At 38.9% G+C, this 24,543-nt stretch overlaps 1 protein-coding gene across 10 annotated transcripts in view; it reads right to left on the bottom strand.

Moving 5' to 3' along the window:
- Positions 1-24,543, bottom strand: part of LOC116060419 — a 236,379-nt gene that overhangs the window by 174,412 nt on the left and 37,424 nt on the right. For 2 of the 10 annotated variants that reach the window (XM_035993588.1, XM_035993585.1), the window contains exon 4: positions 22,543-22,751. The exons of 1 other annotated variant lie outside the window; for it this stretch is intronic. In XM_035993588.1, the coding sequence (XP_035849481.1) occupies positions 22,558-22,751 (194 nt within the window). In that variant the 3' untranslated portion in view covers positions 22,543-22,557. Of the gene's footprint in view, positions 1-5,132; positions 5,404-5,586; positions 5,947-6,043; positions 6,220-15,129; positions 15,137-17,190; positions 17,193-17,764; positions 18,288-18,421; positions 18,782-18,918; positions 19,010-22,542; positions 22,752-24,543 lie in introns of those variants that run through there. 7 more of the 10 variants (XM_035993587.1, XM_035993584.1, XM_035993569.1 and 4 more) reach the window with 7 other exon arrangements.

Raw genomic sequence — 24,543 nt, 5'->3', positions numbered from 1 at the left:
GACAAAGAGGCGTTTGAGGTAGAGAATCAGTAGAACTGCTGCTGTCACTACTGCTGCTGTCAGTCCAGCGTAGAGGTAACCTGATGTATCACACTATTGTACTTTCCTGACATAAAAATGTACGCAGACACACATGTACACGCACACACGCACACACAAATACAAACATATAGATACAACTTCAAACTACAGCTTTGTAAACTTGTTGTTATAACACCTTTGATGTGTCTTTTCCTAAATGGAGATGAGACAATTTTCCGTAAATTATTTTTTTCCTTTTTGTTAGCTCTCCGTTGTTTGTGAATACAATTGCATCAGTTAATTTTGAGCTGGGGATATCCTGGATAATAATTGTCACATACCAGCCATCAATCCAAAACAACTAATGATTGATGATCCTCATTTTATTCAGAAATTGGGTATCATTTCATGTAAAGGAGGTCTGTTGACCATGAATGGAAAAATTAAGTGTAAAACTAGTTTAGATGAATTGGAATGAAGTTTGATAAAAGTGGTAACACATAATTGAGTGATAAATTATAATTGTCTATGCTTTATAAACAAGCAAAGCAGACGAGGTCACGTTTTACCAGGGAAGACAACAGGTGTGATTATTGGCTGCCATTAAAAATAATAAAATGGTTTCAAAACCGTATCATAACTAATCACTAACATATACCAATCAGTGATTATCCATAAACATAGATTCATCTGATCTTAACTATAATGAAAATAATTGATAATTTATGCTTATTTTACTCCGAAAATTAGGTATTATTTCATGTAAATTAAGTTTATTCACCATCAATTACGAAAATAAGTGTAAAACTAGTGGTAATGTGTTGGAATGAAGTTGTCAAGAAGGTGTAAAATAGAATTAGGTGATCATTTATACTTTATGCTTTATTAATAGGCAAAACAGACCGGGTCAATTTTGACCAGGGAGGACAACAAGTGCTTATTGGCTGCCATTAAAAAAATTGAAATAGTTTCAAAACAGTTTTGTGACTAAACTTTGACTTATACCAGTCTGTGATAACCATCAACATATGTTCCTGTTGATCGCAACTGCTAGTCAAAATAATTCAGAATTTCAGCTTTTTTTAACTCAGAAATTTTTATAATTTATAATTTTATAAAAATGCGTTTTTTTGACCATATATTAAAAAATAAGTGTAAAACTAGTGCTAATAGGTTGAAAAGAAGTTGGAAAGAAGTTGGCTAAGAAGATGTAACACAGAACTGGGTGATAATTTATACTTCATGCTTTATGAACTGGCAAAACAAACCGGGTCAATTTTGACCCGGGAGGACAACAAGTGCATGGTTGACGGGAGGAAAACACAAGGGTTAAGCTTTTTCACGTTAAGCTTTTTCCTTACAATAGGCTCTAATGAAGCAGAAACGCTTAATGTCAGATAACGTACGTAATAATTGGACTTTGGGTTAGATTTTTTTGACGCCGATGAAGAAGAAAACAATGTGAGATAACTTCTATAATCGTTGGATTTCGGTTTAGTTTGTTTGACAGGCTGAAGTGTTAAGCTTTTTCACGTTATGCCTTTTAGAATGTCCCATTAAAAAGTGTAACGTTATATTGGAAAATGTTACCAACCCTAACGTTAACGTTACTCGCAACGTCCCGCCAAATATAACCCTTCACCACAAATGTATACAATAAATACAGTGATGTATGAACTAAATAACTTGTAATGAACCTTAAATGCATGGCAATACAAAATGTCCAAACATAAACTGTACTGTGTGTTACCTCTGCCTTCAGGAACGAGCCGATGCTAACGTTAGCAGCTCCGCGCCTCCAAAGCGAAGCATGTTTATGCTATAATTAGCATGTTTGCTGACGTCATTTTCCCCGGTCGTGTACTACGCTAAAGTCAGCCCGACAAACTTTACAACAACGCACGGTGTTGCTGACATGGCTAGCGCCTAGAAACGGGAAGGTCACACACCAAGAGGACAGACATTTTAACACATATTTCTTCTTTTTAGGAGCTGTTTTATACATTTTCAGTTCAGTTAACTTTGTCTCGAACATAAGCTTGAACATGATGAGTTACACACGGCACGTCAGGCGTTCTTGTTTTGGGTTGGGTTGCAGGTAGTATTCTACCAGACATATCCTCCAGTCTGGACATATCACAGAAACTGTGAAACACCCATTTGAGACATACAATATAATATCACGATGAAATCAGGAGATTAGGAGACAAATTACAAATGGGGAGCAGAGGGACAGGATAAATGGTTAAAAGTAGGGAGACTCCCGTGTAAATCAGGAGTGTTGACAGGTATGACATATATAGGCCTACTGTAACCTGGGTACAGAGGCTACAGAAAATAATTTTAGGAGTTGCTCATGAGACTAACTATAATAATAGTTTAAAAGTAAATTAATAACAGCACAATGTTGTATTAAGTTGTCTCTGTCCTGATCTCTTCACAAGGACAGTAAACTAGAGTTTGTACATCTTTAGTAACATTAAAACAGTTGAACAGGTTCAAACATGCGTCTGTATTTTAACAAGCTGTTAGTGTCACCTAGTGGAGAAAAAGCTAACAACAATGACAACTCCTTTATTCAGGATTAGAGTTTAGATTCTCGTCCCAAGCCCGAGCCCGACCCGAGCCCGACCGGACCTCGGGTCGGGCTCGGGCCATTATTTTCCGCCACATCCTCGGGCCGGGCCGGGCTGGGCCCGGGCCGGACCGCGCCTGGGCTGGACCCTTGATCCATTACCTTATTATCCTATTTGGGTGGGGAGATAGCTATGCCGTAATCAGAAATATAATAAATATATATATAGGCTATATAAAAGTAACAAATGTGTAGCCTACAAAAGTTAGGCTGCAGTTACAAAATGCAGCACGTGTCATGCGCGGAGTCTCCTCCTCTCGCACGCATCACACCGGGAGCTTGAAGATGTAAAGAAAAAAAGAAAAACAGGAGAATTAACTTTGAGCAAGTGTGGAGGAAAGTCGGAGGTATGGAAGCAGTTTAAACAAGTTGTGGGCAGTGACAACAATATGTTGTTCATCATTGTTTCTTTTTTTTTTTTACGTTTCTTCATTCGGATCCACTTGTGATCCGTTCCATTCTAAACAAACAGCGCAGTTTACAGGCTTCGTCCTTGTTGTATTATTCTAAACAGATTTCTGCAGTTCAAACAACTCTGAATTGTAGTTGAGAACGTCAGTTATAACGGCCCACGTATTAAAAAATTGTCGGGTTTAAATCGGGCTCATAATTACAGTTAATGTGTCGGGCCGGGCCGGGCTCGGACACAACGTGCTCGGGCAGGTTCAAGCTTGATTTTTTGGGCCGATCTAAGCTCTATTCAGGATCTAGTCTACAGGAGAGGGCAGGGACAACATCTAGTTAAACTGAATAAAATACTTTCATCATGTTGAATGTTTGGAGGATTTAAAGTGATTATTGAACTTAAAAGCTGAACTGCTCGACATGCTGTCAGTATGAACCTGTTGGTTTATTCTGTGAGCCCAAAGTTAATCTGCTGTCAGCATCTGATCTTTGTTTCCTTCAGACTTCTAACAAACACTTTGTGTCAAGCGATCTTCCATAATTCAGATTTTAATTCTTAAACTAAAAATCATCAAGTAGAGATGAACTCTGTTCACTAAAAAACATCCTCTAGATAAATTGCCGAACAATCAAATCTGATGAACTCTTTTTGGTTAAAACCAAAGTCAAGAAAAACGACAACATAGACCTTTGTTTTTCTTTCATCATTTTAATAAAGAAATCAAATGATGAAAATATAAAAAATGTAACGAATATATTGCAAATGGAAAAAAAAGCCTCAACCATTAAATATATACGCAACAAAAAACATTTCACTTACAGATGGTTTTATCAGCAATTAAAGAATTAATTAAAAAACATTCAACATTACACAAAAAAATGTGTATTAAGGAAAGTGTAAATACTATCCATGGAAGCAGCAGACAAATGAATGGGATCAACAGAGATAGATTCTACCCGACCTAAAAAACCTCAGTGTTTCTAACAGTTGCATGACCAGAGACATAACAAACTCCGGGTAAATATTGGAGATGTATTTGAAAGATGGAGACGGCTTAGAGCCCAAAAGGACGCTAAGTTGGCTAATTACCTCCTGAACAGATTAGCATTTAGCTTCAGGCTGATGTATGACGGCTACTAGGTACTGGCATTTTCCGTCATTTCAACATTTGTGTACTCACATTGAATTATATAGAGTACTCAAAGTTAGTTATGTACTAGAATAGAATGCCTTTTCTATTGTCACTATACAAATGTACAACAAGATTAAAAGCAACTAATTTTTCCAGTGCCAACATGTACGTAAAAGAAATGTAACAACATGGAATGAAATAAAAAAGTTCTAAGATGCTATATACATATATAAAAAATAAAAAGATAGTATGGTTTGTGATATGCAGTGTGGAGGAATGATATTGCACAGTATATTGCACATTAATGAAATTCCACAGTATTATCAAACGTATTAAATATTAAATATTGCAGTGTCGGTGGGTAGAAGAAAGTTGCGGGTTAGACTGAAGTCAGTGCATATGTGAGTTCTAAGTGGTTATGGCTTTTGGAAAGAAAGTGTTCTTGAATCAGTTAGTACTACTGATACTGCCTATAAATGTAGCCAACATACAGAGGGTGCTGTTTACATGTTTTTGCGTTACATCGCATGTAAAGAAGAAGCGCAATAAAGTTGTCCTACAAAAATGGCAGTCGGCATTTGCAGTCCAGTCAATACAAGTTACTCGCAAAACAATTGAAACACAACCCAACTGGTCCTGGCTAACGCCGCCATGCTAACACACGCTAACTGCTAACGTTGCCGGGGAACCAGGCAAGCGTGCCACGGCTGTTTACAACCACCGTAACAGACCTATGACAGAAACGGCAACAAACCGTGTAGCCTGTTCAGCGGCTGTAGCCGACCAACTGTGAGTCATTTTTAGCCGAGAAAGTGTGTCTGTCAGTCAGGTACAGAGCTCCACGTGAGCACAGGCTTTTATGACTATCAGCATAGCCAGCATCTAACATTAGCTACTCCGCTGTGCTGTGGAGTAATGTGATTGATTTTTAGTTCTTTAATGATTAATTTTAACAGTTTTGTCTCATTTAACTCGCTCAAGATGTTGATAAAACTGTTTCCAGTGATCCACCTGCAGAACAGAAATCTTGTTCTGTCGGGAGACAAAGACTGGACAAGCAGAAACAAAAACCCAGCAGAGCTGCTGATGCTATCAGTCCCAGTCCACAGTAGAGTCCGATCCTTCCCCGACTCTCTGGTTGTGGTGGACTTGTTGTGTTTGGTGGACTTGTTGTGTTTGGTGTCTCAGGTTCAGGCTGATCCCTCGCTGCTGTAAAGAGAACACACACACATCAGGTTCATTCATGTGATGAAGAAAAACAAAGGATTTTGGATTGTGGAAGTCCACAGTATACTTTTCTTCTCAGGTTCTTATCTAAAAAAAAAAAAAAAAAAAAAAAAAAAAAAAGCTGCTGAATTGAAACTGAAAGAACGCTCTTCTGAATCAACTTACCAGTGACATTGAGACGGCATTTATGGAAGTTACTCCCATAACTTGTGATCAAATCACAAACATACAGTCCCGAGTCTTCAGTCCTGAGTCTGGACACATGAAGTCTGAGTCGTCCTTCTCTGAGGACGTCTTTGTCCCACTGGACTCGTCCTGCAAACTGTTCATCCTGAGACTCTGGGACCTCAACTCCTTCATGGAGATGAAACAGGGCTGGATTCTTGAGATCAGTTATCAGTTTACAGAAGATAGAAAGAGAGTTGGAGGAACTGTGAGGGTTGGTTGTGAAGGTCCACTCCAGTGTGATGTCGTGGTTCTCCTCTGCCTGATAGGAGGTCTGGGTCACATTCACTACAAATGTTCCTGTTGAGGAGACAGAGAGGGAGGACATGTTTCTGTGGACACTTTAGTGATTCTTTGTTTAGTGTTAGTGGATAATAAAGTGAAGCTGTAAACTAACCAGAGACACAGGAGGTCAGGATGATGAGCAGCAGGATGCTGCAGATCATCTTCTCCCTGTGAGAGGAGACAGAGGTGAAGAGTCACAAACACATGAGCTCAGAGTTCACTTATTACAGGACAGAGAGAGAACATATACAGTCTGTTTATACTTCTTCCTCTGTGTTACTTATTACACATGACTGATAAGAGGAGTGACAATAAGCAGCTACAGTGATGTATTTCTGTCACAAGATGGTGCCAGTTAGTAGAGTTTTTCAACTGAGGAAGAACAAGGAAGTATGAGTCTACTATTATGATCTGAGATGAACTGTGAGATAAAGCAGAGGGCGGTGACTAAAAGCTGTAGTTACAGTTTTTTTTCCAATTGCTAAAACACAATTTTGCAAACTAGGGTGGTTTTATCAAAATACTTAACACAATTCACAAAACCACACACCCAAACTTCAAAATACCTCATATATCCTGCAAAATGAAGCACTGCAACCAAAACTACATACATCATCAAAATCAACCTTTTACAACACATGACACACACACTTCATTCATGTTACCAGATTTTTGTCTAACCAACTACACACTGTTGGGCATAATGAAAAACACTCATCTTTAGTATGCTTTGTCATAATACTAAAATAGTTAAAATTGTAGAAAATTCTTCAGATTGTTCACATGCACAGAAATATTTACAGATAAACACACACATGCTGTTTAAACATTTTTTTTTTTTTTTTTTTTTTCACCAAACAAGTCAGTGCAACACATGCACAGCAGATATATTTGCATTGGACTGAACAAAAATAATTTTAATTTTGAATGGCACTGTTTTGAAATGGCAAACATGTGACTTTACGTCCAATTTTTGTGTCTTATGCAGAGAACCGTGTTCAGGGCATTTCAAAAAGTGCCATTTCGAATTGCAAAATGTGTGTAAAGCAGAAAATGTGTTTAGACTTTTGGAGACTTGAGAAGAGGTTTTGCTCTCTGTGTGTCAGTTTAAATAATTGTCCTATGCATGTCATTTTAGTGTGTTAGCAATTGGAAAAAACTGTAAAACAGTTCCCAACCTTCACCTGGCAACTTGCCCTCACTTCCTTGTTATCAGACACAACTCTAACATTACTCTGCTTGTACTCATTCTCCAATGATTGTTGTTTTAATTAGGCCTGTTTATCTGTGACAGTGAAACCTATTAAAATGATGTATAGCTATATATCTGTGATCATCATAACGTTTGGTTTAACCTTCATATTAGAACACACACACACACACAGGTTAAACCAAACGTTATGATGATAGATATCTATCATAACGTTTTAGATAGATAGATAGATAGATAGATAGTCTAATATGAATGTTAAACCAAACATTATGATAGATAAATGGAGATCTATCTATCTATCTATCTATCTATCTATCTCATGTCAGGCAGACATCAGATCAGTTTGCTACTGTGTATAAACTGTGTAAATGTTCAGTTCTGACAGTTTAAAAATTGACTGAAGGTGAAAAGATCTAGGCTCAATGATAAATCTTTCAGTTGCCTTTTGAAAACTATTATATACTACTAGTATAGGCCTAAATATATACTATAACGTATATAGAGGCCAAAAAAATACGCATTCCCTTGTATAGACCCTTGTATGTCGCTTGTATAGACTCCCATGGACTCACATTGATACTTTAGTTTTGTTTTCAACCTACACGTGTTTGTGAATTATCATGCTATTTGTTTTAAAGATAGGCTAGTTAACAGAGAGAGTGGAAGTATGTTGAGCTTCATCAGTTTGACTTGTTTCACTTTAAGTCTTCAAAGTTTCCAATAACAAACATATTCAGAGTTCTAACTGCAGCAGATGAATCAATATTATAAATACATCCGTTATTATCAGGATCAACAAACACTAACTGTCTCGAATCAACACAATATCTACATTATTCACATCTAATCTGGTCTAGACGTCATCTCACGTCTAGACTACTGCAACTCCCTCCTGGCTGCCCCCGTCTGCCTGCACGTGCCGTCCGGCCCCTGCAGCTCATTCAGAACGCAGCAGCTCGACTTGTCTTCAACCTCCCCAAGTTCTCTCACACTACACCGCTCCTCGCTCTCTTCACTGGTTACCAACTGCTGCCTTGCATAGAGGGCCACAAACGGATCATCCCCAGCTTAAAATTAAGTTGTATATTAAACTGGGGATACAATAAAGTGTAGGGCGGCCTAAAGCCTTTACATAATGTTTTAGTGCATAGAATACTAAGCTATTAAAATGATAATTGTCTGCATGATTTTATAAGTTACACTTACATGTGGCACAGTAAATCCTCACGATGAACTGTATCTGTGGTTGGCTACCTTAGTGACTACCTTACCTATAGCCTATTATAGGTGATTTTAAATACATCAATGCAACTATAAACTTATTAAGACTTGGGATAAGTTATTTAGAAACTATGGAGATATTAGAAATAGTTTTTTTCTTGCTGAGTAATAATGATCTAAAACAATTATACAAACAAAAGTTGTTGGATGTGTTTAAATGCCAAGATTGCATGTAGATCTGAGGCCACAGAGCCACATGTGCATTAGTGGAGAATCACCCTGAACTTGAACAAATATTTGCCTTTTGTAAAAACGCCATAAACAATTAAAGACAATCATTAATAGGTGTGAATGTGCGGTTATCTAAACAGAGGAGTAATTCTTGGAGAATTTTGAATGACAGCTTGAAAAGATAATTATGTTGTCATCAGCTCTTTGAGACCAAAATAAACACATTCATATAGATCAGGCATGTACAGTGTGTCATTAAAATAAAAGTTATTCTCGCTATAATATCTCCAAAGGGTCTCACCGTGCTGATTTACAGTACATTGTCATTTATTTTCCATAACATTTCTCAGGTTTTGATATATTTGTGTTTAGGCTATCATTTAGAAATTTGTCCAAGAATAAATAGCCTACAGTTTGTCATTACCTTTATCCCAAGTTTAAAACAAAAAGAGCAACATCATCTTACAAAACCGGGACTTCTCTGCTGTAGGCTACAAACCGGAGCAACAACCATCACAACAGCGATCCTCTCCCACTAAAAGATAAAAGAAAAACACAAGTCCAACCAACCTGTTGAAGCTTTGAGTGACTGGGTTCAGATGGACTAGATGCAGAGAGAAAATAACCTCTTATAGTCGCTTCTCTCTTCTCCTGTGTGTCTCTCTTCCTTGTTGCTCCGTAATGATAAAGTTTCGCTTGTGGCCCGCTTATATGGCGCTTGGGCAAAGGCGTGGCGTTGTGACGCCCAGGGCATGAAATTGGCACCCGCCCACCCGCCAAATGCGGGTAACTTTTGTGGTTGGGTGAAACTGTCAATCTACCTGTCACGTTGGCGGGTAGCCAATGAGAATTGAGTGATTCAGACACCTAACTATCGGTAAGCAGGGTACGCCGTTGCTTACGGGCCTGGTCCAATCAGGGGCCCGCATCACTGGAAGACATTGATTGACAGCCGGGGCCCCCTATGCATTTTCATTACTCACACAATCCCAGCAGTCCCATGTGCAGCCACTGACCAAGCGGGAGTGAGAACGGGTAAAGTTAATTTCCTAGTTTCTGATATGAAGATGAGACGTGTGTGTGACTCGAACATCTCACATTTACCAACAAAACGTACAGCGAAAGACCGTGCAAAACATTTCAGACTGTTCGTTTCCTTTTTATTTATGTTTTTATTTTTAAGAACTATACAAAAAAAAATTATTGTGTTATGGTGCGCATTCACCAGTGTTTTGTTGTTGTTGTGGTGCGCGTAGGCTACTCCTATGATGATTTTGTCAGTCATCTCATCTCTTATATGCAGTGGCATAACGAGCCAACACCGGGCCCCTATGCAGGATTATCAAGGCGGGCCCCCCTACTACAGCACGTGATGACGGCGCATTGTCCACGAGTAGGCTACCATCAATAGGACAGGATAGGATCATAGAGACACAGCAATTCCTGTTTTCACCTTTATGACACAAAAAAAAAACTGGCTGGTAAAAAGTCCCTGTGGCTGGTGGTCAAAAAAGTTAACTTCATGCTCTGTTTGTACATCTAAAATATAACTGTGGATCTCAACACGTTACTGTAAAACGTCTTGTTAAAACAAAGTTGTACCTTTCTAGATTGTAAGTGTTTGTCTCGTCCTGCATTCTGTATTACTGTAAAGTGGACGAGAGCAGGCGGTAGCAGCCGGGGGTGGTGACAAAAGTCTGCGGTCAAGTCGGACAGTTTCCAACCGTTTCCAGCAGCCTTCAGGCTGAACAGGAAGTGACAGAAAACACTGTGGTCCGTCTCCAGTTGTTTTTATTATGACAGAGTAGCTCTCAAAAAGCTCTACATGCAATCTGTTGCTGATTTTAATTAACAACACACTGTAGATGATCTGTAATCTGAACAGATTTAGTCTCTCTGACTTCTAAACATCATATCAGCCACACAACATGTGGTTTGTACAGAATAAGCCTTTAAAATCAGACAAAGCAGTTCAAATCCCTCCAATTCAAAAACCATAAAAAGTTTATATAAAACGTCATTATGTTGAGTTGATTCTGACCCAATCAGCTGTTAGATCAGCTGAGAGGCCAGCGTTTCCCAGCATGCCCTGGGTCCGCCTGGGTCTTGCAGTCAGTGAAAAGCAACTGCGCTGCCTGCGTCTCAGAACTGCGGCCGCCTTGATCTCGTGAGGTTATCGTTGCCCACGTATGACGTCAGAGCAAGTCGGGATCAAGTCGGACACAAATCTAACCAGCATGCATTGGGCGGCGATCGCACAAGCCATCACCCTCCGTTAGCATTCCTGACTCCCATTCATTTTGACGTCACTTTGACAGCGAATAACTTTACATCTGAAGAGTTTAAAGACTCTATTTGTCCAGTGTTTATTTCTAAAGAAACACGACAATGTATAAAAGGCTCCATTACCTTGTACCTCACGTTATGGCTCCGTAGCAGACGTTTTTATAAAAATAGGCTAACGATTGGGTCATAACCACGAGACTTACTGTCTCATAGTAGATAAATTACCGTATAGTACAGGAGAAGCTCTCAGACAGTCTCGACTTACATTAGCTGTTTAAGTGTAATTACTAATGTTAACTATCATTTTAGTGATCAATAATTAGCCTGTGTCTATGTTATCTCCTTACATATACCTACGCTCTCCGTCTCTGCTAGATTGGGAATGATTGAGATTTCTCTTGGCACAGCTACCAGAAGACTTACAACTTTCAGACACGTTGCTCACGTCACATCTACGTCGTCTCTCTCAGTTGGAGGCTGCTCAGTAACGCTCAGCCATCACCGGAAAAGAGCTTCTAAAATCCTTCACTGGTCTCCGTCCAGAGACACGGGACTTTCTGTCTATGGATGATATAGCATTTCATTTGATTTAACTTTAGTAATGATTGGCGTATTATCGTAATAATGCAGTCACCACAGCAAAAAAAATTAAAAAAAAATAAAGAAAGAAAAGTTTATTTAGGCTCTTTCACCAGAGGGGCAGCTAAGCCAATCATGGCAAACGGGCAGTTGCACGGGCAACAATAGCAAGTACCTGTGCACATCCCTGCTAATGATGGTCAGACCCCGCACGTAGGTAGGTGGGCTACTATTTTTCAGTACTATTCGCCTCGGAAAAATAAACTGGACAAAGTAGTTCTACCATGAGTTCTACAAAAAATGTAAGAACTGTGAGTGCCTTGGAAAATACTTATCTTCATAATTTGCATGTGCCATCCTGGGTTTCTTTATTCTATTATAGGCCTACTTGTTTTTGTAAAAAATAAATAAAAGAGGGAGAGAGAGAGGGAGAGAGAGAGAGAGACTTGCGCCGAGGCCTAATGACGCCTCTGAGTCCTGGACAATAGATAGAACAAATAACATTAAAATGTTGTCATAATGAAAATTACTCTTTACTAAATGTTGCAGCTGCTGTTTAATGTCTTATGAAGCTGCCTATTAAAAGGTTTTAGGAAGTAGAGCTTGACATTCACTTTCAACACTTCCTCTTTCACTGTTGCAATATAGAAACAGTATACACTCAAACAACCTCATGTTGTCATATTGAAAACAACTCTTTACTAAATGTTTATATTATAGGATGTTGTTGAATTGTCTCTTTACTGAGTGAACCGACCACATTATTATCTGTTAACTTCTGGTCTAATCCACCAACCCTCACACACTAAATCTGTACAACAGGATTCATATCATGACAACACCAACATCAACACATTCACACATTACCTTGTGTATCTTCAGTCATTTAGGATCCAAACCAGGAGACCAGAGGACAGAGGTCCATCTTGTGTCTGTCTATGCTCACATATCACGCAATCGTTGAAGAAAAACCTGCCAGGACAGGACTATCTCGTCCCATCTCGCCAACGTCTGTGAACGTTTGAATTATAAGTTGAATCACTCTGTGAATGTGAGTCTTCACAAAGAAAAGAAAAAGTAGATTTAAAAATGACTAGGGCTGTCAGCATTAACGCGTTAATCGCAATGCGATTAAGGGCCAAGCATAATGCGTTCATTTTTTTTTAATCGCATACTGCCATTTATTAATTTATTTTACACTTCACTCAGCTTGCGTCGTGCCTACCAACGCCCCTTAGCTGTTCTAAAATCACTAGAATCTACGGCCTCTCGGGACTAGACTACTATTTTGACCCTTTGCAGCACCTTTACTTATCATCAAGCTGCCATACTTCCTCGTAACACATCCTACTGCTGCAGGCATGATGGAAAAAGACAGCAGCAACACAATTCTGAATGGCGCTTTTTATTTTCCAAAACTCCCGGACGGCTCAGTAGACAAGTCGAAAGCCATATGCACATTGTGTAAAGCCGAATTAAAATATCACCGAAGCACGTCAAGCTTGAGCTACCACCTACAAGCTAAGCATAGTAGTACAGTTAACGTGACTCAGGTTGATGCTAGCGACTTTTGGAGAGTGCTAGTTGCCAACCTGTTGATGAAACCAAATCCAAAAAATTACTACAGCTCTTGCGAAATGGGTGAAATAATAAACAAATACAAATCTTAAAGTCAAGTCATAAAGTAAACTTTCTTTGCATTCATTTGATTCCCAATCAAGATACACTGGTAAGAATGGCTTTCCATTGTTAATATGTACTTAAGAACTGTTCTGAAATGCAAAATAGAATTTTAATCATGTGATAAAACATGCGATTAATCGTGATTAAGAAAAAGTGAATCGTTTGACAGCCCAGAAAATGACCTATAACAGTCAGCAAAGACCATCATCATCAACACCAGAGTTAACTACTCAACTAAAAGAACAGAATAACGTAAAGGGCAATCATGGATTAATGGTGTTAATAACTTGACTTGTTCAGTCAGAATCAGGTTCATTAAAATAGCTAATATTAGTTAATTAAAATAATATTATAGTGACAGCACAGTTTTGTGCTCAACATCCACCACAAGAGGAGCTGCTCCCAGTAGCAGACCCACACGCTGTAACACATCATCATCAACGGGTTGGTATGATACTGTCATACACACCGAGGGAGGAACTGTAATCTGATACCTGGCTGGCAGCCAGAGAGGCAAATAGCTGTTGGGAAGTGGGGGGGTGTCTGAGAGAGGGACGGAGAGGCAGATACTTACTCTATGCAGCAGTAAGTAGGCCTATGTAAAAAAAGAAAAGAAAAAGAAAACAGTAATATACCTGAATGTGCTGAAACTCGAGTGGGACCATCACGTCTCTTCATGTCCTGCAGCGGTCCCTGTTGGGTCTCCAGCCAACACATTCTCACTCCCACTCAGTTATCACAACTAAACTGTCTCCAGCTGGAACAGGAGATGGATGAAATTGGAAATTACAGAACATAATTGATAATTAACACAATTAAAAGATGGGACAAATAGGAAAATAAAAGATATGAAATGTTGGCGATAAACAGCTTGTAACAGAGCATACAGTATGAATGAATTGCCTTATCTGGCTGTTTTGCACGTGAATGATCTCCAGTGTGTATAACTGACACATTATCTACAGGACGCCTTATCACTGCTCTGACTGAACACACACAGGAGGTACTTGACAAAGATTTATCCTTTGGAGCCATTGGGTTTACTATCATGCAGAACAACAGACAGAACCATGCTCGGGGAAATAATAAAGTAGCCTACTACATAAAAATGCTACTTCATAAAAGGAAATTAAAGTGCACGCACACACAGACACACACATGCACACAAACACACACACACAAACACACACACACACACACACACACACCACCCCAAATCATGCTACACCTGCAGTCTGGTTTATATATTTTAAGCTCTTTTGTTTAATCCCAACTGATTGTGATCAAATATACAGATTATTAAGAGACATGTGACATTTGGACCACAGCAGGATGCTGAATCAGACACCAGATATCTGACAGGAGCATCTTATGCAGCTCAAAACCTCAACAACTTTTTACAACAGTTTCATTACACACATCATGCAACATGAAATTAGCCTACAGTGAATGGTTGAGTTATTCACACTGATGTTAACACCAACCAGTGGTTTTACAGCCTTGTGTATGAATGGTTGAGTCAGAGCTATTGTGTGTTTTTTTCTTAGCATTTTATGTAAGTGGTTCTATGTATGATGTCATCTTACCTGTAACATTGAGATCACATCTCTTGCTGAGACTATCTTCGTTAACACCAGGGATAAATGTTTAGGTGCCTGTGTTGTTGAGCCTCAGATCAGTGAAAGACATTCAGTCCTTCCTGTCTTAGTGAGATCTGGATCACACCACACTGGTCCCCTGTAGAGTTATCTTGATACAGCACGGTGACTGTCATAGAGGGAAATGGATGGAGTCTGACCTGCAGGGGTCAAAACACAGACTGAGGAAAGGAGCCACAACCAAAGGCAGAGAGATCACACACTATGTGAGTGACTGGGTAAATGAGAGTGTGAGGACATCTTGTGGCCAAATGTGGCACAACACCACCTTGATTTAACCCAAAATGACTACCATAGCTCTTTGAAGATCTGTATTACCAATATTACATTAAACCTTCTATAATTTCTTCATTCATTCATTCATTCCTTCATTCTTTTTAAGAAAGCTGTATAGTCTATGTACTGCCTATGTAATGATGCTCAGCATCCTCCTCAGTTCAGACTATAAATTATTATACACGTCAACATGTTATTCAACCTTTTCAATAAAAGTTTTATCCTCAGTTCTGCAGACACCTTTTGAAGTTAAATGAGTAAATTGTCTCTCTCTCTCTCTTCAGTCAAGACTGGCTATCTTAGTAATGTATGCATATTCTCAAAAAGGCCTGGGTAAAGTGCATTTATCCAGGTTTAATTATAAATTCATTAGAGTGACTCGTTAGCTAGCGGCTAATGGCTGGGGTTGTACATTTGAAGCGTCAACCAAACACTTAATTTTCTGCATTTTAGTACATTTTTTAGTACAGTTATGGTGCAAATGTCTTTAGTTATGTAAAGAAAATTAAAATAGATTTATTTGGGGGGGGGGGGGGGGGCACTGGCCAGTTTTGATTATTGGGGGGTTGTAACCCCCCATCCCCCCTGTAAATTACGCCTACGGCCAGATTGACAGGGAAAAAAACAGTTTTTAGTGAAAAAGAATGACTAAATAATCTGTATCTTTCATTTTTCTAAATTCTCCTGAATTAATTTACCAGTGACATTGAACCACAGTGACGGATTGGCCATCTGGAATTTGGGCCAATGCCAGAAGGGCAGCCCTCTATGGGCCACTACTGATAATAACAACAATCTGTCTTTGGTTTATTTTAGGGCTGTCAGCGTTAACGCCTTAATCGCGATGCGGTTAAGGGCCGACGCGAGTTTTTTAGTTAGGTACTTGGAGGAATTGTGCAATAATGACAGATTCACACATTTTTCTTTTGTTTACAGTAAATCAATAATTACAAATCTTAAAATCAAGTTCATAAAGTAACTTTGCATTCATTTGATTCCCAATCAAGATACACTGGTAAAAATTGCTTTCGGTTGTTAATATGTACTTAAAAACTGTTCTGAAATGCAAAATAATAGAATTTTAATCATGTGATAAAATATGCGATTTTCAAAACTATGTTATTGACACTCAATGCATGTACTACCCAGAGGCTGAGCAGTGCTCTTTCCATGTTTATGTGGAGCTGTTCTATTATGTGCTGTGCTTAAACGTCGAGCCGTTGTATTAGTGCAGAATGTGCCTTTCATTCATGTGAAGGGGAACATGTTCCTATAAGACAAAGAAGTGTAAGGATCGTGGAAGTTCAAAGTTTTCTTGTTATATATCTAAAAAGCTGCTGAATTGAAACTGAAAGAAAGTTCTGCATCAACTTACCAGTGACATGGAGCCAACATTTACCAGAGTTACTCTCATTACTTGTGAACACTCTACATTCATACTGGCCCGAGTCTTCAGTCCTGAGTCTGGACACATGAAGTCTGATTTGTCCTTCTGGTAGCCGGCTGCAGTGGCCGTGGCTGTTGAGTTTAGCCGACAAAAAGTGAACGTCACGCGGCGACGACAGTTAAGTTTCGACTCCAAAACAACTAGTTAAGTTTAGGTTTGGATTAAAACACTCCAGAGGAACGAACATGCATTTCCTGGGTGAAAGTCTTTTGTTTTCTCCAGAAATCAAACTATATTTTTATTATCTGCCAGTCAATGAGAAAGTAAAAATTTTCATGTCTATTATATCGGTTTAGGAAGTAATTTTACGAGTTTCTGTTTCATGTTGTAACTCACGCACCTACTCAGCTCTCAGTTTTCTCCTTCTAATGTTTAAAGAAATGTTTTTTATTGTTACTTTGAATATCAAGACACAATAAACCAAGAGAGCCATCAGGAGAAATAACATCATCTAAAAGAAAACTGAAACTAGTAGGCCTACACTGTAATTCATCCATTCCACGACTCTCTGGTTGTGTGGTAACTTTATTCAGTTAGAAAATTCGAACTGAATAAAGTTGTGTGTGGTTGTTGACTTTCTGTCAACCACAACTCTCCTGTTGACTTGTTGTGTTTGGTGTCTCAGGTTCAGGCCGATTCCTCGCTGCTGTAAAGAGACACAACACATCTGTTTCCTTCATGACACTTGTACAGTCCCAAGTCTTCAGTCCTGAGTCTGGACACATGAAGTCTGAGTCGTCCTTCTCTGAGGACGTCTTTGTCCCACTGGACTCAGACTGAACGGCCTGTTCGGTTTGATTGGTCGTAGTTTTTACAGAATTAGGCTACAGCAGTTAATGTGACAGATGATGTATCTTTTTTTATACTCCTTTTTCAGAGACCATAAGTTATTATTAGCTGTCGGGGTATTGCATTGCCAGACCTATCATGTTTACTGAAACTTCATCATCTGGATGAGAGAAGCGGAACCGTCACGATAAGAGCAAGTTTGTGTTCAAAGACAACCTATACCTTTCTCAGAGACCCATTTCACCCCGGAGTGACACCGAAAATAATTCACAGTAATTTGATGTAGGATTTTAAAATCTCTATTATATCATTATTTTTTGTCTCATTCAAGTCGATCTGAAAAGAAACCTCCTGTTTACACCAACTTATTTCACTTCAAAGTTGCTCTGATTTCTTTAGACAGAAAAGAACTGACCATCACCCACACAAGCTGTGGTTGTTATTAGTTTTTTTATTTAAGAAAAGTCACCAAGTTTCATTCCTTGATTATTTAAAAGTTGCCAAAACCTTCACTCAACGAAAGCATTATTTACACTGATATTAATAATTTCTGCTGTAATAACAATATAGACTGAAACATGTAGTTACATATTTACATGAACAATATTTAAAAACATAATAATATACATTTTAAATCAAATAGTTTTCTGACACTAAGAACAGAAGGAGGAGAGACTCTAGGAGTCTGATTTAGTTTTTATGACTGTGACTTTATGCTCTGATGACTCATTTAAAGAGGGTCCTCCAGACTGAGTTCTGTTAGTCCTGATGGCTCCTTTCTCTGATAAACTCACATCTGCAAACTGAAGGCGTTTTCTTTTATTATCAGTATATAAAGACAAGAGACAGAGAGTCAGTAGAACTGCTACTGCCACTGCTGCTGCCAGTCCAGCATGGAGGATCCAGATGTTTCCCCGACTCTCTGGTTCTGGTCTCACTGTTGGTCTCTGAGGTTTTTGCTCATCAGCAGCTGCTGTAAAGAACAGAAAATATAATGTGGCAGATTGACAAGAAGTAAACCTGTTTTAGTGAAAATTACTATATAATCTGCATCTTTAATTTTTTAAGTACAAACAGAAAAACTCCAGTTCTCCTGAATCAACTTACCAGCGACATTAAGCCAACATTTACCAGAGCTACTCCCTTGACTTGTGAACACTTTACACACATACATTCCCGAATCATTAGTCCTGAGTCTGGACACATGAAGTCTGAGTCGTCCTTCTCTGAGGACGTCTTTGTCCCACTGGACTCGTCCTGCAAACTGTTCATCCTGAGACTCTGGGACCTCAACTCCTTCATGGAGATGAAACAGGACTGATGGTCTGAGATCAGTTAACAGTTCACAGAAGATATAAAGAGAGTTGGAGGAACTGTGAGGGTTGGTTGTGAAGGTCCACTCCAGTGTGATGTCGTGGTTCTCCTCTGCCTGATAGGAGGTCTGGGTCACATTCACTACAAATGTTCCTGTTGAGGAGACAGAGAGGGAAAGTGAGGAGCAGACACACTGACAACTTTAAACTCCATCTCCACATGTTTCTGTGGACACTTTAGTGATTCTTTGTTTAGTGTTAGTGGATAATAAAGTGAAGCTGTAAACTAACCAGAGACACAGGAGGTCAGGATGATGAGCAGCAGGATGCTGCAGATCATCTTCTCCCTGTGAGAGGAGACAGAGGTGAAGAGTCAGCTAAAAGCTGTAGTTAAAACAGTTTCCAACAGCCGCAACTCACTTCTTTGTTAACAGACAAAACTATACTTGGCTTGTACTCGTTCTCCAATGACTGATGTATTCATTCTGTTAATATGAATGATAATGCAGCCTATTAAAATGATGTATATCTGATCATCATAACGTTTATTGTTCAACCCTCATATTAGGCTGTAGATCATTCTCATGTCAGGCAGACATCAGATCAGTTTGCTACTATAGACTACTATTTTGACCCTTTGCAGCACCTTTACTTAAAATGGGTGAAATAATAAACAAATACAAATCTTAAAGCCAAGTCATAAAGTAACCTTTCTTTGCATTCATTTGATTCCCAATCAAGATACACTGGTAATAATTGCTTTCCATTGTTAATATGTACTTAAAAACAGTTCTGAAATGCAAAATAGAATTTTAATCATGTGATAAAACATGCGATTAATCGTGATTGACTATAGAAATTCAGCGATTAATCGTGATTAAGAAAAAATGAATCGTTTGACAGCCCTAAAAATGACCTATAACAGTCAGCAAAGACCATTTAAATCAACTTTATTTAGTTAGAAAGTTCTCCAAAAGGTTCCTCAAGTTAAACCTCTTCATTTGTTAAAGTGAAGTATTGAGAAACAGTTACCAAGACGAGCCTGCTGCTCTTCATCATCAACACCAGAGTTAACTACTCAACTAAAAGAACAGCATAACGTAAAGGGCAATCATGGATTAATGGTGTTAATAACTTGACTTGTTCAGTCAGAATCAGGTTCATTAAAACAGTTGATATAGTTAATTAAAATAATATTATAGTGACAGCACAGTTTTGTGCTCAACATCCACCACAAGAGGGTCTGGGCTCTACTGGTGTAGATAAATAACTCTTTGTTCAAATTCAATTTCAAATACGAAGTTTGTACAATAGGATACATTGCTTGTAGGTTTTTTGTGTGTAAGAATGTCTTAGTCTTAGTGAGAGCTGATATCAGAACATGAACCAGATGGGATGGTTTCTATAAAAACTAAACGACCAAGTAATGTAATCATGTATGTCACTGACAGACACAGCAAACCAGTTTATAAAACTAGTTCTCAACATGTAGCCTGCAGCCATGCTATGTACAGCAGCAGCAGAGTAGAGGAGTGATGGAGGTCTAAACACGCAGCTTTACCTTTTATACATGTAGCAAATATTCACTAAGAAGATCACACTCACCTGAAAACTCATCCAATCGACTTTTAAAAACAGCTCAGTAGTAGCATATTCATCTTGCTGTTAGAATCGACTAGAATACTTGCAAAAAGTTTGCTTTGTTTGTTTTTACTATGGGAAGTGAGAGAAGCAGAACCTTCTAAAAACCGTTTTAATGAAGTCCCAGTATTCCCAGTAAGAATCCTGAAAGGTCCCAGACAGTAATAATGGATTCAGACTCAGATTCTCTCTCGTAGTGTTTGGTTAAAGCTCCCAGTCCTCCCAGTAGCAGACCCATACGCTGTAACACATCATCATCAACGGGTTGGTATGATACTGTCATACAGAGGGAGGAACTGTAATCTGATACCTGGCTGGCAGCCAGAGAGGCAAATAGCTGTTGGGAAGTGGGGGGGTGTCTGAGAGAGGGACGGAGAGGCAGATACTTACTCTATGCAGCAGTAAGTAGGCCTATGTAAAAAAAGAAAAGAAAAAGAAAACAGTAATATACCTGAATGTGCTGAAACTCGAGTGGGACCATCACGTCTCTTCATGTCCTGCAGCGGTCCCTGTTGGGTCTCCTGCCAACACATTCTCACTCTCACTCAGTTATCACAACTAAACTGTCTCCAGCTGGAACAGGAGATGGATGAAATTGGAAATTACAGAACATAATTGATAAATAACACAATTAAAAGATGGGACAAATAGGAAAATAAAAGATATGAAATGTTGGCGATAAACAGCTTGTAACAGAGCATACAGTATGAATGAATTGCCTTATCTGGCTGTTTAAACTTTGTTCTCTTTCTGTTCAGCATGATGTTGGTTTGTTTGCACATGAATGATCTCCAGTGTGTATAACTGACACATTATCTACAGGACGCCTTATCACTGCTCTGACTGAACACACACAGGAGGTACTTGACAAAGATTTATCCTTTGGAGCCATTGGGATAACTATCATGCAGAACAACAGACAGAACCGTGCTCGGGGAAATAATAAAGTACTACAAAAAAATGCTACTTCATAAAAGGAAATTAAAGTGCACGCGCACACAGACACACACATGCACACAAACACACACACACACACACACACACACCACCCCAAATCATGCTACACCTGCAGTCTGGTTTATATATTTTAAGCTCTTTTGTTTAATCCCAACTGATTGTGATCAAATATACAGATTATTAAGAGACACGTGACATTTTGACCACAGCAGGATGCTAAATCAGACACCAGATATCTGACAGGAGCATCTTATGCAGCTCAAAACCTCAACAACTTTTTACAACAGTTTCATTTCACACATCATGCAACATGAAATTAGCCTACAGTGAATGGTTGAGTTATTCACACTGATGTTAACACCAACCAGTGGTTTTACAGCCTTGTGTATGAATGGTTGAGTCAGAGCTATTGTGTGTTTATTTCTTAGCCTGATATGTAAGTGGTTCTATGTATGATGTCAAGAAAAGGAAAGGAAAGGAGCCACAACCAAAGGCAGAGAGATCACACACTATGTCAGTGACTGGGTAAGAGAGAGTGGAAGGACATCTTGTGGCCAAATGTGGCACAGCACTAACTTGATGTAACCCAAAATGACTACCATAGCTCTTTGAAGACCTGCGACACAGTATTACATTAAACCTTCTATAATTTCTTCATTCATTCATTCATTCCTTTATTCTTTTTAAGAAAGCTGTATAGACTATGTACTGTCTATGTAATGATGCTCAGCATCCTCCTCAGTTCAGACTATAAATTATTATACACGTCAACATTTTATTCAACCTTTTCAATAAAAGTTGTATCCTCAGTTCTGCAGACACCTTTTGAAGTTAAATGAGTAAATTGTCTCTCTCTCTCTCTTCAGTCAAGACTGGCTATCTTAGTAATGTATGCATATTCTCAAAAAGGCCTGGCTAAAGTGCATTTATCCAGGTTTAATTATAAATTCATTGGAGTGACTCGTTAGCTAGCGGCTAATGGCTACTATGTAAACAAACCAAATGTATGCGCATGCATTCTCATTCACTTCTTATTGTAAAATACAAGGGACAACGTGGACGTGATTTCACTGCAGAGCCCACTCATCCACACTTCAACTTGTCTGGTCATCATGTGACGTGAAATTGCTGAAGGTCCTTGTCATTTTTATTTCTGGCTGGTTATTATTATTTGTTAAATGTTCTTCTTGAAGGGCCAGTGGTGGGCAGGTGGTTGAATGGAGTCACATCAGACCATGACCTTCTGACCCTTAAGACAGACGTTGGAGGGAGAGAGTCTGGGCCTCTCAGGTCTCTGAATCAGAGCTCTGACGACTCATTCAAAGAGTCCTGTTAGTCCTGATGCCTCGTTTCTCTGAAAAACTCTAAACAACTGAGAAGAATTTTCTTTCTTTCTTTTATCAGTAAATTTAGTAAAATAGCCAGTAGAGCTGCTGCTGTCAGTCCAGCGTAGAGGCCGATCCTTCCCAGACTCTCTGGTTCTGGTCTCACTGTTGGTCTCTGAGGTTTGGGCTCATCAGCAGCTGCTGTGAAGGACAGACATGTAACAGCAGATAATCAAGGGTGTAACTTTGGGTTAAACATTGCGGGGTTGAGATCTCCACTTTTGAGCAAAATTGAAATTTTGAGCGTCAAACAAAACACTTAATTTTCTGGATTTTAGTACATTTTTTAGTACAGTTATGGTGCAAATGTCTTTAGTTATGTAAAGAAAATTAAAAATAGATTTATTTGGGGTGCACTGGCCAGTTTTAATTATTGTTAATTATTGTAACCCCCCATCCCCCCTGTAAATTACGCCTACGGCCAGATTGACAGGGAGGAAACCAGATTTTAGTGAAAAAGAATGACTAAATAATCTGTATCTTTCATTTTTCAAAATTCTCCTGAATTAATTTACCAGTGACACTGAACCACAGTGACGGACTGGCCATCTGGAATTTGGGCCAATGCCAGAAGGGCTGCCCTCTATGGGCCACTACTGATAATAACAACAATCTGTCTTTGGTTTATTTTAGGGCTGTCAGCGTTAACGCCTTAATCGTGGTGCGATTAAGGGCCGACGCGATGCGATTCATTTTTTTTTAATAGCATTAATCGCATGCCGGCATTTATTAATTTATATTACACTTCACTCGGCTTTGCGTCGTGCCTAACAGGCTATTATTTTGACCCTTTGCAGCACCGTTACTTATCATCAAGCTGCCACTTCCTCGTAACACATCCTGCTGCTGCAGGCTGCAGGCATGATGGAGAAAGACAGCAGCAATAACTCTGAATGGAGCTTTTTATTTTCCAAAACTCCCGGACAGCTCGTAGACAAGTCGAAAGCCATATGCACATTGCGTAAAGCCGAATTAAAATATTTACAAAAAATTACTACAGCTCTTGCGAAACGGGTGGCAACTTACTGCAAACCTGTCAGCATCATAGAGGACTCGGGTCTTAAAGACGTACTACGGTTGGCATGTTCTGACCAGTCTCGTTGCTGTCGAGGGAGACAGTAGTTTTCACGGATACACAGCCTGTACGACACGGAGAAAGCAGCCCAACTGGAACAGCTGCAAAGTGCTGCAAACTCTGTCTCATTAACCGGCAGTGTTGGGCAAGTTACTTCAAAAATGTAATACATTATAGATTACTAGTTACTGTCATTTGAGAGTAATTAGTTATATTACAATATTACTGTCTCTGAATTGTAATGCGTTACACTACTTTTGCATTACTTTTGAGTTACTTTTACCAAAATAACAGGGGAAGTTTGATTTGGCAGCTAGCTTGTGAATCCACTTTAATACATCATAGATTATTCATATTTTGTATAATTAATATAAATATGCAAAGTAACTAAAGCTATAAAAAATAGATAAGTAAAACGTATAATAGGTAATTAGGAGAAAATGAAAATACTCAATTAAAAGTACGGCATTGTTGTAAAATGTTTGTTTATAGCACTTGAATAAGAAATTCATGTTGTTTAGGTTAAAACACTCTAAAGGAAATGTTCAATTATAGTGTGATTAAAACTCACTATTAACATTATTTACAGTACTTGATTTACAGCTGATTTGTGAAAAGGTAGCCTACACAACCTTATTTAACAGTAATTTAGTTTTACTGCGAACCGTCACAGGAAGTGCTTTTATTTTGAAGGAGGCTACACGGAAGTTGTCTGTTGTGTAGCCTACTCTTGCTAGCTTACTGAGATGCAACATGTCCGTCAGGTTCCAGTTGTTCACTTTCTTGTTTGTAAAACTGCAACATATTGAACAGTAAATGGTCACAGTAAAAGAGAAGCGCTTTTGGTCGTCATTCGAA

This window comes from Sander lucioperca, chromosome 17 (assembly GCF_008315115.2).
Source record: "Sander lucioperca isolate FBNREF2018 chromosome 17, SLUC_FBN_1.2, whole genome shotgun sequence".
NCBI lineage: Eukaryota > Metazoa > Chordata > Actinopteri > Perciformes > Percidae > Sander > Sander lucioperca.
This window is presented reverse-complemented; position numbering and strand designations above follow the sequence as displayed.